The 15,154-nt window shown below is 31.9% G+C and overlaps 1 protein-coding gene across 1 annotated transcript in view; it reads left to right on the top strand.

Moving 5' to 3' along the window:
• Positions 1 to 15,154, top strand: part of amon (prohormone processing protease amontillado) — a 198,415-nt gene that overhangs the window by 93,126 nt on the left and 90,135 nt on the right. Inside the window, exons 4-5 of the mRNA XM_076403257.1 lie at positions 4,712 to 4,749; positions 4,810 to 4,886. Of these exons, the coding sequence (XP_076259372.1) occupies positions 4,712 to 4,749; positions 4,810 to 4,886 (115 nt within the window). The remainder of the gene's footprint in view (positions 1 to 4,711; positions 4,750 to 4,809; positions 4,887 to 15,154) is intronic.

Genomic DNA, 15,154 nt, shown 5'->3' with positions numbered 1-15,154 from the left:
AAACGCCATATAGAAATTAAGAAGAAGAAAATGAAAAGGGAAAGAAATAAACTTGGTTTATTATAGGAGGAGCATAAATAAGGGGATATCTAAAGATATTTCTCCGTTTCATCTGTAGGAAAAGTGTAATTCATGAAATGCGTCGTATAACAAATAAATATTTTAATAAAAATTATTCTTCCACGTGCAAAATAAGAGAAACAAAATAACATTTTAGAAATTGTCAAAATTATGCTATTTGACTCAAAGTTATTTTCATAAAACAAAATTAAAGCAATCAGGTGATTGGCAAGACATGCTTTTTTTTAATTCATCTGAGTTCATTTCTTCATAGTAGACGATCACTTTATAGAACAACCACAATATGAGCGTCGTTAGATAAATCAGTAGGATACAACAACAGTTATTCTAAGTCGATTTATTTATCTTAATATAAACTTATTATTATTCTCCATAGCAACAAATAAGTATGACGAATTGTTGAAACTCCAGGTTAGAACCATTGTTTTAAAAGTAACCGACGTCCCGCTATATTCGCAGAATTAATCTTCAGGGTGGTAGCTCTGATAACAAAGCTCTGATCAGGTTATAGTATTTAAGCGAATATATGTCAAGTGTCTATCTGGCAAGTGAAGTGTGTTTTTCCATAGCCAATTTGAATAATTAAGGGTCATAAATATCAATCACATGAGAGGTCAATGAGGGTTGGTCCCCCACCCCCAATTTCATCGGTTTAACCCTTCTTAAAGTCTGGTGCTGTCTGCACATTCTGAATCTGTCAATCATTTTGAAAGTAGTTACTTCCAATCAACATTCTCCTACATATATACACTCTTAAGCAATACAAAATGAGCTCTATGTCATAACTATGGCAACCGGAGATCCAGTTGACCCGGTAAAAATAATTTTATATAAATTAGCTTTTTAGCAATAAAAAGAGAACAACTTTTAAGGGGAAAACCGAGGGGAAACTTATTTTCAAAAATGTATGTACAAGAATATCTATATATTTGTAATACAGGGTGACTTTTAGTGGTTTCCTCTTTCATCACCCTGTCTTGGTAATCGTCTGCATTGAATCATAAACCAACATTCATAAATTTTACTCAATCACTCTCACTTTCAGAAATACTGATCATGTGATTAACTAAACTGTTTATTTCCAGTCTATCAAAAACTTGCTCAAGATTCTACCATTTGTCAATTTCTTCTTCATTGTGTCTGATCGAGCTCACACAAACCGAAGATGCCATTTTCAACAATGTCTCTTTTCATAAATCCAGGCAGTTTTGGTTTGAATATCCTCCTCGACCTGAATATCTATTGTAATAATTCTTTGCAATACCCCGTATGAACTAAATTGGATTAAAAATGCAGTGATAGGGAGGAAGGCGTAATATTCTGTGGCCATAACATTCAGTAATCTGATCTACTACGTATTTTTTCTCAGGCTTATTTCTAAAAAGGTAAATTACATAAAATGCAATTAAATATTTCCTTTATATTTACCAAGTAATAACGTGAAGAACTATATGTCAGCAATGAATAAATTTTATGACTAACAAAACCTAATCGATAGTTATTCCAACATTTTTCTTTTTCGATCAGCTTTCGTTGTCTTTAAAATATTTATTATCATCTTGCCATGAGCAACCCAATGTACCATTCTGAAATATACATGTCTCATTTAAATATATAAATTAATATATTTCTTCCTTGATTTTTTTATATTTTTTAAAAATTGTATTCTTTTAAAAGCAATCTCTGGAAGTTCTATTAAACCCCTTCGTGTACAGATAACCAACCACTTAAATCCTATATTATTCTACAATGTATGAACGGATGTTCTACATCTCTCAAATAGCTGTATATCTTTTATGTTTTTATGGATACTTTCCAGACTAACAATTTTCTCTGAAATAATTGTATTAAATTACGTTTCGCTTGAAAAAACTACTTACTGTCTTATACATTTCGTATATTTGATCTCTGAAATACTAAGCTGTTCTTGATTTGTCAACTGTTTCGCATAAACACGGTTTCTTTTTGGCGAATTTAAGATTATAGTGTTTCTTATTTCTTGAAATATGTTAGTGACTGTGTACGTACTAATATACAGTGCAGCTGCAAGGCGCAAAAAATATTTTCAATCAAAACCGCGGCGATTTCAAATTTATTATAACAAAGAGTTAAAACAACGTTTGCCGGTTTATAACCCGTAATTATAACATTTTGAAGAATTTTCAGACGTTTGGCAAACGGACAACTTTTGCAGGCTCATTCCGTTACATGTTCGAACTTCTCTAGCAGTATTCTATCCCTTTTTAATTAGAATAAACTGACAAGGATAATATTGTCTGAATGTGAAACGAATTTACAACTTTAGACAGCTTAATATAAATATTTACAACTTAATCGTTGATCGTCAATTAGTTGTAAATATATCTAGTAGAAGAAAACAAATATTACTTATGGTATAATATTTGACAGAGATATTTAACTGTATTTCAGTCAAGAGTTAAAGGGCCGTGTTTGGCCATTTAAAATTAATTAACAAAATATAGGTTACTAGCGTTTTTCTCTTTGTAAATTTCATGTATCTTTAATTTTTGCTAATAACCTAATATAAAAATTTACAAATATACATAATAGTAATTACTATACAAACCCAAAGACATTTCTCGCGCATTGTATTGTAATATTTGAATATGAAAAAAAATTATTGAAACAAGTGAAAAAATTAAAACAAAAATTATTATTAAGCTAGCAGTTTCGATCACACTCATGTAAATTATTTCTATTTTATGAACTACTTAACTTAAATGATCACTATTAATAGGCTCCTTATGAGGCGGTTGATTATTTTACGAATATTCTATGACTAATAACCGATATATGTATATATATATATATATATATATATATATATATATATATATATATATATATATATATATATATATATATATATATACATATATATATATATATATATATATATATATATATATATATATATGCCTTTGCAATTTTGAGAGATATTACCAAATCTCTGGCACTGGAAGCATCCATTTGGAGTAGGCATGTATTACCTTACTCTTAAGCTGAGGTAGCCAGCCCGGACTATCTCAGGAAGAGAAGTTTTTCGAAAAGTAATAATCAAGCTGTTGATTGCGGTAATTACTTTATTTCTCTCGGTGGTGATGCGTTTGACCGCTATCAATCTCTGGGCTATTAAATTGTCGAGTATTTCTTCTTCTGAGCAGACTAGTAGATTATTGCTATAATTCTTTCGAATTGTTTGTAATTTGAAGTTATCGCTAACAAGAAACTGTTTCTTAATTTTTTAATTAATTCGATTTGGTCACTAAGCATTTGTGTATAATAGACCATAGTTGAACATAGACTACACACCGCGACCAAAGTCTTAAGTAAGACGTTAAGTCTTTTTCCCGTGAAGGGTTTTGATTATTTAATTTTGATGACTTATAAACCAATAACTCTATACTTAACAGGTCAATTGAAAAGTCCCCGGCCTACCATAGTAAAGCACATTTTTTGGCAAAATTAGTTTTTTCTTATTCAACATAATCCCCTTCAAGGGTGATATACTGATTATAGGGACCCTCTAACTTTTCGATACCATTTTTTAGTACCATTTGTCCTTTGCTTCAAAATAGGCCTCATCTGAGAACAGGAAATATTCGCTGGGGGGCATATCTGGATAATAAGGTGGATGAGGAAGCAATTCAAAGACCAGTTTATGGATTTTTGCCATCATCTTCACCGACTTGTGACACGGTGCATTGCCTTGATGAAGCAGTACTTTTTTTTTCAAACGCGGCCGTTTTTCGGCGATTTCGTCCTTCAAATGGTCCAATAACGCTATGTAATAGTTGCTGTTGATGGTCCTTCCTTTTTCAAGGTAGTCAATGAAAATTTTTCCATGCGCATCCCAAAATACAGACGCCATAACCTTGCCAGCCGACTGTGGCGTTTTCCCACCCTTTGGAGCGAGTTCATCGTGTGCAGTCCACTCGGATGTAAACTGTCGATTGGACTTCGGAGTGAAATGATGGAGCCATGTTTCATCCATGGTCACATATCGACGCAAAAACTCGGGTTTATAACGCTATGTTCTCGACAGTAACAACCTCTTATGGGCGTACACTGCGTTCACCGTCTTCGGTACTCATTTCACCACGTCTAAACTTAGCATACCAATCCTTGATGGTTGATTTTCCTGGGGCAGTGTCCTCTGTTTTTGCCTCAACTGTATTTTTTCTTTTCAAAAAGCAATATTTTATCAACACGCGAAATTCCTTTTTATGATTTTTTTGCCAATAACAAAAGTTGTTTCACTCAAAATGCTATATTTCACAAACTAATGATCCGATAACTGTCAAATTTATACACGCATCTTTTAAGGGTTAGGGCTAACTAAAAACATATGGATTTAATTCTAGTAGCGCCATTTATGTGTCAGGACGGGGACTTGTCAATTGACCTGTTATACCTAATAAAATACTTTCAGAATCGTTGCTTTTATGCACTATAACCTGATTTCAATGAATAAGTATTACTAAAGATATACATATTTAAAGCCTTTTGTTGAGAAATGCCAAAATTACCTTTTATAGAGTGATTACAAAATTAACAAAAAAAATTGTATTGAATATAATTACGAATAATATTACTTAACTTGTTTCAGGGGTGGACTATATGCATCCTGATTTGAAATACAACTACGTAAGTAAACATCATTTATTTCCTTAAAGTATGATGAATGACATTAAACTGACATTTCAGAACGCCAAAGCGAGCTTTGACTTTAGCAGCAACGACCCCTATCCGTACCCACGTTATACTGACGACTGGTTTAATAGGTAAGTTCAATAAGCGGCAAAAGCAAAAACAACGCAAAACATCGTTATTTTCAACTCATTATTTTCGTCCTCGTAATTTCCTCGATAATTTCCGCGAACTTCTGTTATGCTTTTAACAACCTTTTATTAATTTCATTTCATTCCGATTTAGTTACCGGCATGAAAATGTTTATAATGAACCATGATAAAATGTCTACAGATCATTTATATTATATAATTTCAAAATATATTTATCGAAATATATGTGTTATTACACCAAACGCAGAACATTTATTTAAATATTCTCATATATTAAATAACCAAATTAAAGAAACTAAGCAAAGATATTGATTAAAAACAGTTATCTGAGCAAAGGAATAAATCATACTGTTGCATGGCAGTTTTTAGGTTTTATAATACATGTTAATTAATTTCGAGAATTATTAACTATCAATTAATTACTACATTACAGTTAAGACCAAAAAGGTCGGAAGAGATTTACAAGAACAGTAGTGCTAGAATATAAACGCTATAGAATCCTCAAAAAGCCGATAGAAAATATCAAATTGAACTACATAGAAAAATGTATTTAAAAAAATTGAAAATCGATTGCCTGGTATCTTGGTGTCGTGATTTGAAATGGAAAAACATTTAAAAAAATGCTGTAGTTGTGGTCAAGCTGCTATTATTGAGCCGTACCATGCATCTTTGAATTATCTCCTTACCCATCAGGATATGCTCTCAGAACATTTTTTCAATGTGATATTCGTAATTATATTGGACGCTTTCAAATGACGCCTCTCGGAAAAAATGAAGTAAATACTTTAAATTCCAAGTTTTGAATCCAGAAATATCACTTCATTTATGTTACGCCTAGCCAAACAGACATCAGTTATATTACGTCAAATCATTACATTCGAATTTTAAATATATCTTTATTGTTGTTTTTAAACTAAGGATTTTTTTACAACTTTTATCGTGTGTTCAGCGAAGCGGGCTGGTATCAGCTAGTTTACATATTACCAAAAAAAAAAGACAATACAAAACAATGAAGAGCAATTTTAACAGTTCGTTGATAATTAATTTGCATTTTTGAATAACTTTAATGAAAGTATGTATTTTACCTTAAATTTCTTTTTTTTTTAATATGGGTTAAGATTAATATGTACAGTTGTGTAAAATTGTTTTCAACTATTTCCACTTTTACCATAACACTCTTTTTAGAATTAACAGCATTAAATGTCACTGTACTATTAAATAACAGGTCGATTTAGTTACCGGCATGAAAATGTTTATAATGAACCATGATAAAATGTCTATAGATCATTTATATTATATAATTTCAAAATATATTCATCTAAATATATATGTTATTATACCAAACGCAGAACATTTATTTAAAGATTCTCATATATTAAATAACAAAATTAAAGAAATTAAGCAAAGATATTGATTAAAAACAGATATCGCCTGAGCAAAGGAATAATTCATACTGTTGCATGGCAGTTTTTACGTTCTATAATACATGTTAATTAATTTTGATGATTATTAACTATCAATTAATTACTACATTAAAGTTAAGACCAAAAAGGTCGGAAGAGATTTACAAGAACAGTAGTGCTAGAATATAAACGCTATAGAATCGTCAAAAAGCCGATAGAAAATATAATCAAAATCAACCTGAACTACATAGAAAAATGTATTTAAAAAAATTGAAAATCGATTGCCTGGTATCTTGGTGTCGCGATTTGAAATGGGAAAACATTTAAAAATATGCTGTAGTTATGGTCAAGCTCCTATTATTGAGCCGTACCATGCATCTTTGAATTATCTCTTTACCCATCAGGATATGCTCTCAGAACATTTTTTCAATGTGCGATTCGTAATTATATTGGACGCTTTCAAATGACGTCTCTCGGAAAAAAAGAAGTAAATTCTTAAATTCCAAGTTTCGAATCCTGAAATAACCCTTCATTAATGTTACGCCTAGCCAAACAGATATCAGTTATATTACGTCAAATCATTACATTCGAATTTTAAATATATCTTTATTGTCGTTTTTAAACTAAGGATTTTTTTACAGCTTTTATCGTGTGTTCAGCGAAGCGGGCTGGTATCAGCTAGTTTACATATTACCTAAAAAAGACAATATAAAACAATGAAGAGCAATTTTAACGAACGCAATTTTTAATTAATGTATTTATTTTACCTTACATTTCTTTTTTTATATGGGTTAAGATTAATGGGTTAAGATTAATATGTACGGTTATGTAAAATTGTTTTCAACTAATTTCACTTTTACCATAACACTCTTTTTAGAATTAACAGCATTAAATATCACTATACTATTGAATAACAGGTCAATTGTAAAGTTCCCGGTCTACCATAGTAAAATATATTTTTTGGCAACTTTTTTTTATTATTCAACATAATTCCCTTCAAGGGTGACCCACTGATTATATAAACCCTCCAACTTTTTGATACCGTTTTTGTAGTACGGTTTGTCCTTTGGTTCAAAATAGGCCTCAGTTTCGGCGATCACGTCTTCACTCAACCCAAAATTTCTTCCCAGCGAGCATTCTTTTGAGATCTGAGAACAGGAACTAGCTAATGGGGGCCAGACCTGGAGAATACGGTGGACAAGGAAGCAATTCGAAGCCCAATTCATGGTTTTTTGCAATCACTTTCACTGACTTCTAACACGGAAGACACCATAAGTGAAGAACTCACCAAGAGTGAAGCAGTACTTTCTTTTTCTTCAAACGAGGCCGTTTTTTCGCCAATTTCGTCCTTTAAATGGTCCAGTAACGCTATGTAATAGTCGCTGTTGATGGTCCTTCCTTTTTCAAGATAGTCAATGGAAATTATTCCATGCGCATCCCAAAATACAGACACCATAATCTTGCCAGCCAACAGTTGCGTTTTCCTACGCTTTGGAGCAGGTTCATCGTGTGCAGTCCACTCGGATGACTGTCGATTGGACTTTGGAGTGCAATGATGGAGCCATGTTTCATGCATTGTCACATATCGACGCAAAAACTCGAGTTTATTAAACTTGATCATCTTCAACTGCTCAAACACTGCTCCGAATCATCAACTCGTCGTTGTTTTTGGTCAAAAGTGGGCTCGCGCGGCACCCACTTTGCACAGAGCTTTCTCATACCCAAATATTCGTGAATGATATAATGTTCAGTTGATATCTTTAAAATGTTTGCTATTTCATTCAATTTGCGGTCATTCAAAATCATTTTGTGGATTTTTTAAAATGTTTTCGTCGGTAACAACCTCTTTTGAGCGTCCACTGCGTTCACCGTTTCGGTGCTCATTTCACCACGTCTAAACTTAACATACCAATCCTTGATGGTTGATTTTCCTGGGGCAGTGTCCGGAAACTCGGCATCAAGCCAATTTTTTGCTTAAACTGTATTTTTTTCCTTGAAATATTTCATTCTTCTCAAAAGCAAAAAGCAGCCTTTGTCGAACCAATTGTTAGGATTTTTTCAATCGATGTATACGATTATATGATGTATGTGTCCATAACAATATTTAATCGTTCCTCCAAGTTATTTAACAGATGATTCTCAAACCAGACCAGAAACATGTTATAGGTCATTTGTCCATGATAGTCGCCCTTGGACTTGGAGGAATACACTAACTCTGCATCAGGAATCAAACCAGTCCTGTTCCTGTCATGAACAACAATATATCTGCAATGAATTATTAATAAATTTTCACAAACCAACCAAACCTAATCAAATGTTTTTCTAAAATGTACCCTTATTCAACAACTTTTGTTGTCTTTACACCATTTTTATTATCGTCTTGCCATGAGTGGCAATGTTCCATTTTCAATTTCCATTTCTCATCTAAGTACATAAATTGAAATAAAAAATTCCCTTGATTTTATTACATCAAAATTTGCTAGTTTTTAAGCAATATCTAATATTCCATTAGGCCTCTTCGTAGATTATCTCTACACCATTTCAAGCCTATGTTCTACGTCTTTCAATGAGCTGCGTATCATAGTTTTCTTTGGATATTTTCCAAAGTAAAATTCCTTATGAATCAATTATATTAACTTACGTTTATATTGAAAAAAACTACGGACTATTCTCTATACATTTCATAAATTTTATCTGGGATAGAGCTACCTATTCAATCTATTTCTACTCTGACTAACTAATAGCATCGGCATTTTCTAATGAGAAAGAGCAAAGCGCTAAAACAACGTTCCATACTCGAACGTACCCGACAACATTGTATCTCTTTTTGACCGGAGTAAAATGATAAGCAGTAATTTTGTCTGGCTTAAAAACTAATTTACAATCTGCGATAGATAATATATTCCACATAGAGATGATGTGAGTTTATTGTTATTTAAATTGAGTATAGATACCGAGATTTATGACAATTTCTGATTACGATTTCAGATTGATGAAGTTCCGTTCATACATACCCGAAAATACCTCAAAACATCTGTGTGGGTTTGTAGAATAACAATACATAACAATACATATTTTTCATCAAAACTAATGATTTCTAAATTTTGAAATAACCCTCAAATAACATATCTTTTACAATTTTTTTAACAATTTTAACATACCTCAAATAACATGTCTTTTGTCTCTTAACATGTATTGATCACAGCCAAATTAACATGTAATACACATTTGACTAGTAATGCTTTTAGACGAACACGAAAAGTAAATAGTATAAAAACTAAATGAAAAAATGTTGAAATATATTTTTATTTTATTTCTGGTAAAATTGGCTTTATTTATATTTTAAAGTCTCCTTTCACTAACTAGGGTTTATCTGAACTGAACCTACAGTTTAACCTGGGCTCTGAACAATGGTCCTCGGCATTGAGCTTACCGATTGGCGAGTGACTAAGTTAGAATTCACCGCAGAAGACATCCGGTCTTACCCAGCCTGGTTACTAGCATTATTGGGATCATTTTCTTTGTCGAATTTTACACTCTTGCCTAAGGATAATCACAAATGTTAAACAATCACAAACTTAAATTTACGATCATGCACCAGCAGGATTTCCACCCGCGACTATCACAACAGTAGGAGGACCGTCCTGTCGCCTTTAGAACTGCGCCAACCAAGCCGGCAAATTGGCTTCTTAATGTATATTTTTCATCTTGAGGCATATTTAGATAATTTAGATACTTAATGTCAGTATTTTTTGCAACATAATATGTTTAGTATAAATTCAAACTACTTTAAAATTAAAGCCTGAAAAGTTCTTCAATGCTTTATAAACATTTGGAGCTTTATTGAAAAAAAAAATTATATAAAGGTAGATGTCTAATATATGTTAATTATTTGTTGTCATATTACACTTATACCTTACCTTAATAGTTTTTCTATATACAACATACTCCATCATATCCATTATAAACTCTACTTCTTGTTAATCAATGTCTCCCGAAACACAATTAAGTTCTTCGTTCTTACTAACTCCAAGGGCAACATTTCTAATAGATCATACTATATAATATCTAATATTATTTTAAACCATGTAACTGCAATATTCTTATCAAACAACAAAACTTATTGACTTATTAATTTATTATGAAGAACTTATTAATGCCCTATATATATAATTTAATATAAATATTTTAAGACATTGTTATAATGTTATTATCTTTTTGTATAAACAATGCAGGCTCTTTTCCCATTATTTCCATGTCTCAGTAAATGTTTACGTCCTAATACACCTTAAAATAGAAAAATATGTGATTTCTGAAGCATACAAATGAAATGCAAATATGTATTCCCTGGTAAATATAAAAATGAATACGTTTTTAAATTTGACAAAAATATCATGAAATATTTTCCTTGTTGACATATCATTATATATTATTTAAATTTCTTTTATTTGTAAATAAAGTTTTTCTTTGTTATATATTTTAGAGTCCCCTTTTTACCAACGAGGATTTATCTGGACTCGACCTAGTTTAACGTGGGCTCCGAACCACGGTCCTCGGCATTAAGCCTATCGACTAGCCAGTAACTAAATTATCCCAGAAGACATCCGGTCTTATCCAGACTAGTTGCTTGTGTAACTGGGATGGTTATTTATTGTCGGATTTTCTACTGTTGCCTTTATTTACAGTTACGATCATAAATATAAAGTACATGCGAGGACCGCCCTGTCGCCTTGACTACTACGCCAACCAAACTAGGAATTAAAGTATTTATTGATCTATGTTTATACTATCGGAAATATTCTTCATGAGTACATTCTTCAGAGTTTTTACTATGTTTACATTATAATCATGACCAGGAGAACTTTTTTTCAATAATAATACTATTCAATTATAATAGAGAAATTTTGTCAATTTTTGCTACATTATTTACTTTATTTATTTATTTATTTAAATTTGCAGATAAGATTTACATATTTTGATTTTACCATTTGCATTGATTTGCAATTGATACAAATTTTGATTTTACCATTTGCTGATATAATATCTAAATCAACATTTTTACAAACGAATTACAATAGGTTCCTCATGCCCCATAATCATTAATAATATTATCACATGTACACTTATTTAGAAGTATTTTAGGTGTTGTACTGTATGATTCTTATCTCCATGAAGTTGAAGGCCCGTATTCGCCCGTTTAAATAGAATCTAAGGTAAAACTTCATAATTTTCAAACATTTACAATGTACTACTCAATGTACTTTCTTTAAAATAATATTATATTTGTATTTATTTTCATTATTCTTGAAGAATACGAGCTGAGCAACTGATGATTTCAATATTTAACTTGTAGCCGTTTTCCTTTTCGATAGGTTAAGGATATATATCTACCTAAAAAAATCATACTATATATAGCATTATTACTGAAACTATTACAGCCTACTTGATAAAAAAAGGAATATAGCAAATATTGAAATAAAATCTTTCTTTTCTATTTAATTTTAATTTAACTTTATAATTATTGTTAACCACATTACTAACTTTACTTACCAGATCCCCTTACCAGATTACTATAATACTTTACTCACCCAGATACTAGTACTTGTGCGTTTCTATCGATAACATAATGTGTAGACAAGATTCTCAACGTTTTCAATTTTTTTAATATGACGCAATTGTATTTATAGCGCAATATACAGACATATTAAACAATAGACAGAAATGGACGATAGTTTAACTCAATAATGCTTATCTTTCATATACATTAGTTACTTCCTTTATTAAATACCAAATGGAATGTTTTCATATGGGCATTAAGTCTTCTGGGTATTTATTACTGTAATACAGTGGAAAATTTTAGGCCTACGAGGAAGAGATCTTAACTATCAAAATGATTCGGTATTTTTAAATAAATTATAGGATTATAATAAAGCCTACTAAGCGGTAAACAGATTTTAGTACCCTTGGGAGACTGGAAGATCTACAAGTCAAATAAATTAAATATAAAATAAGTTCTTCCGCTGAAACATGCTTGACTACTTAACACGCCAACCAACGTCACTGGATTCCCGATCGAAATTTTGTTTATATATCCTATTTACACAGAGTTAGAGATTGTATACGTTAGAACTTAGTCAATACCATATTATGTATACGAATTACAGGTCCATATATAAATTTTGAAATTTGAAGGGTTTAAAACAACAAGAAACATTTACTTTATTTTGAAACCTATTTTATTTTTCAGAAATAACTGACGACAAACACACCGCCGTTGCCGTTTTTATAGGTCACATTGTTATATTTTACTTAAGTAAATAAATTTTATTTCTTAAATAGAATAATTTTAGGGTCAGGGTGTTCCAGCACTTTCGATCTATATCTGCACTTAACTACAACAAGTATGCTTCGACTAACAGCGGATCATTGCTAATCCAACGTCAACCTGTATGCTATTCTTGATAACTCTCCTTATGATGTTCCCGGAATAGTGTGCCCATTATGAAATGTTTAAAGGGTTTAAAGCAAAAAAACATACTTATTTTATTTTTCGGAAAAAAGTAACGACTTCTTTAACTGCGGTACAAAACGGTACTGCTAGTTTAAAGATATTCTAATATAAACCAAATATCAACGTCACTGGCTTGGTTGGCGCAGTGATAAAGGCGACAAGATGGTCCTCCTACTGTTACGATAGTTGCAGACTTGAATCCTGCTGGAACAAGGTCGAAAATGTAGGTTTGTGATTGTTTAACATTTGTGTTTGTCCTTAGGCAAGAGTTTTAAATCCGATAAGGAAAATGATCCCAGAAAATAATCAGACTGAGGCCCTTCTGTATATTAGAAATATATTTCCTATAAGTTCAAATTATAATAATATAAGATACAATATTTCATTAAATTTCATCTATTACAATATGAATTTGATTAATATTCAACATTCACATAAAAATACAATTTAAACTTTACATTAATATATATTTCCCAAATTAAAATTAAGTTGGACTAACTTAAGCTAAATTTAGTGTTAAGTGTGGTTTGGTTGGCTTCAGTCTTTTGATTTCCTTCGTTGTGTAGGTAGTACTTTCACGTTGCTGTAATTTAATAATATTCTTTCATATTTTACGGCCAAATATTAGATATGTAGCGACCTTGAGGCATGTCGAATTTTACATCGTAGAATAACGGTCTACAAAATACCCAGAAATATAATACCAGATGCTGTGCAACATGGTGTATTTTACGTGGCCGTTATATCTTTGTTTAAAAATTTTCAATATTTTTAATTCGATTCGTTTTCGATTTTACCTTCAATATTCCTTTTCATTTTATTCCTATTCATTTCATTATTTCCAATTAATTTTTTTAAATTTTTTGTCAAAATTTTCTTTCACAATCTTTTGAACTCATAGATATTTTTACATCACTGCTTAATCATCAGCGTCTCGGCTAAACATTTCTTTCGGCGCTATGTTTAAATCATAATGTCGCCGTCTCCGTCATAATGGCAGACATTTTGATTTGAAAGGCTTTGGGCAGCTTCGATCGGATACCGTCGTTATTTATTTTTTTTCTGAATTACCGTAATGTATGTGACTATCGATTAGTCACAGAACAGCTCCAGAAGCTAGGTACCGATTGCAGTCACCGTAGACTCGTCATGTCTTCGCCGAGGTACCAGAATTGCCAACGTCTCGTCGTCGAAGAAAATAAGCTACCACGTCGTCGAACAATCGATCCTCCCACAGCGTCGATTACGGGAGCCCTGTCCGAAAAATAGCTTGTTATCAACATCGTCGATGGACCACATTCAAGTGCCAAAGCGACGATGAAGCAACGGTATCTGTAGGACCGGAAGATATCAACAGCCGTACCAGATCGCAACCGTACCAACCACAACCGTTTCGAATTATCATATTTTTCAAAGCCCTTTTCATGCAGCACATTTTGTTTGGTATATAATTTTTTTTTGTATTTGATATTTTTCCATACATTTTTGTATTTTTGTTGCTTGGAGTAATTGTATGTAAAATTCTGGCAGGGGAGTATTGTAGCGACCTTGAGGCATTTTACATCGTAGAATAACGGTCTACAAAATACCCAGAAATATAATCCCAGATGTTGAACACGGGCGCCAAGACCAAGAACAAGCCAGCAGCGCCAACTAGAACCCGATAACGAATAGCCGGCGGCAACCCCGAGACGTTTATCTGGGATATTATTGAAGGGTATTTCGATTCATTTAGTGCTCAACCCTCGTTTGGTTTAGACGTGCCACCATCGACTGCCCAAGCCTCGTCACCAGGTAACACCGCTGCCATCCGTTTTATTATTTGTATTTTTCACATTTTTTTATATTGCCAATAAATAAGGGTCACATAATGTAAACACCACTGTTTCATTTCGTTTTACCTCCATTCACCGAGCCACATCATTTACCCTAAAGATATATTCGTGGACCAATTTGGTTTTGAAATCATACAGTTGCGAAGCAGTTCTGTAGATCAGGTTCAGAATAATTCACAGCTCACCAGTACAGTTAATTTTGGGTCTGACAAGCACAAATAAAGAAGCTGGTATATAATAATTATGTATCTCTTCGTATATAATATAAAAAGTTTTTCTTTTGCGACTTCCACAACTTAATGAATTTCATTGAATTTCGTTTTTCAAATTGACATTCACTATAATTGTGTCTTCAAGTTGCAGGCAGGATAATATTTAACTCTACCAAAAGTAACATATTTTATTTTTATTTTATACATCTCAAACTATACAAGCTCAACTTTAACAAAGTCAACTTAACAAAACAGAACTTAATTTTATTCTACATTAATTTTAATTAAG

The sequence above is a fragment of the Rhynchophorus ferrugineus genome, unplaced genomic scaffold (assembly GCF_030347505.1).
Source record: "Rhynchophorus ferrugineus isolate W39M unplaced genomic scaffold, kcgeb_rfMv2 rfM4, whole genome shotgun sequence".
Taxonomy (NCBI): Eukaryota; Metazoa; Arthropoda; class Insecta; order Coleoptera; family Curculionidae; genus Rhynchophorus; species Rhynchophorus ferrugineus.
This window is presented reverse-complemented; position numbering and strand designations above follow the sequence as displayed.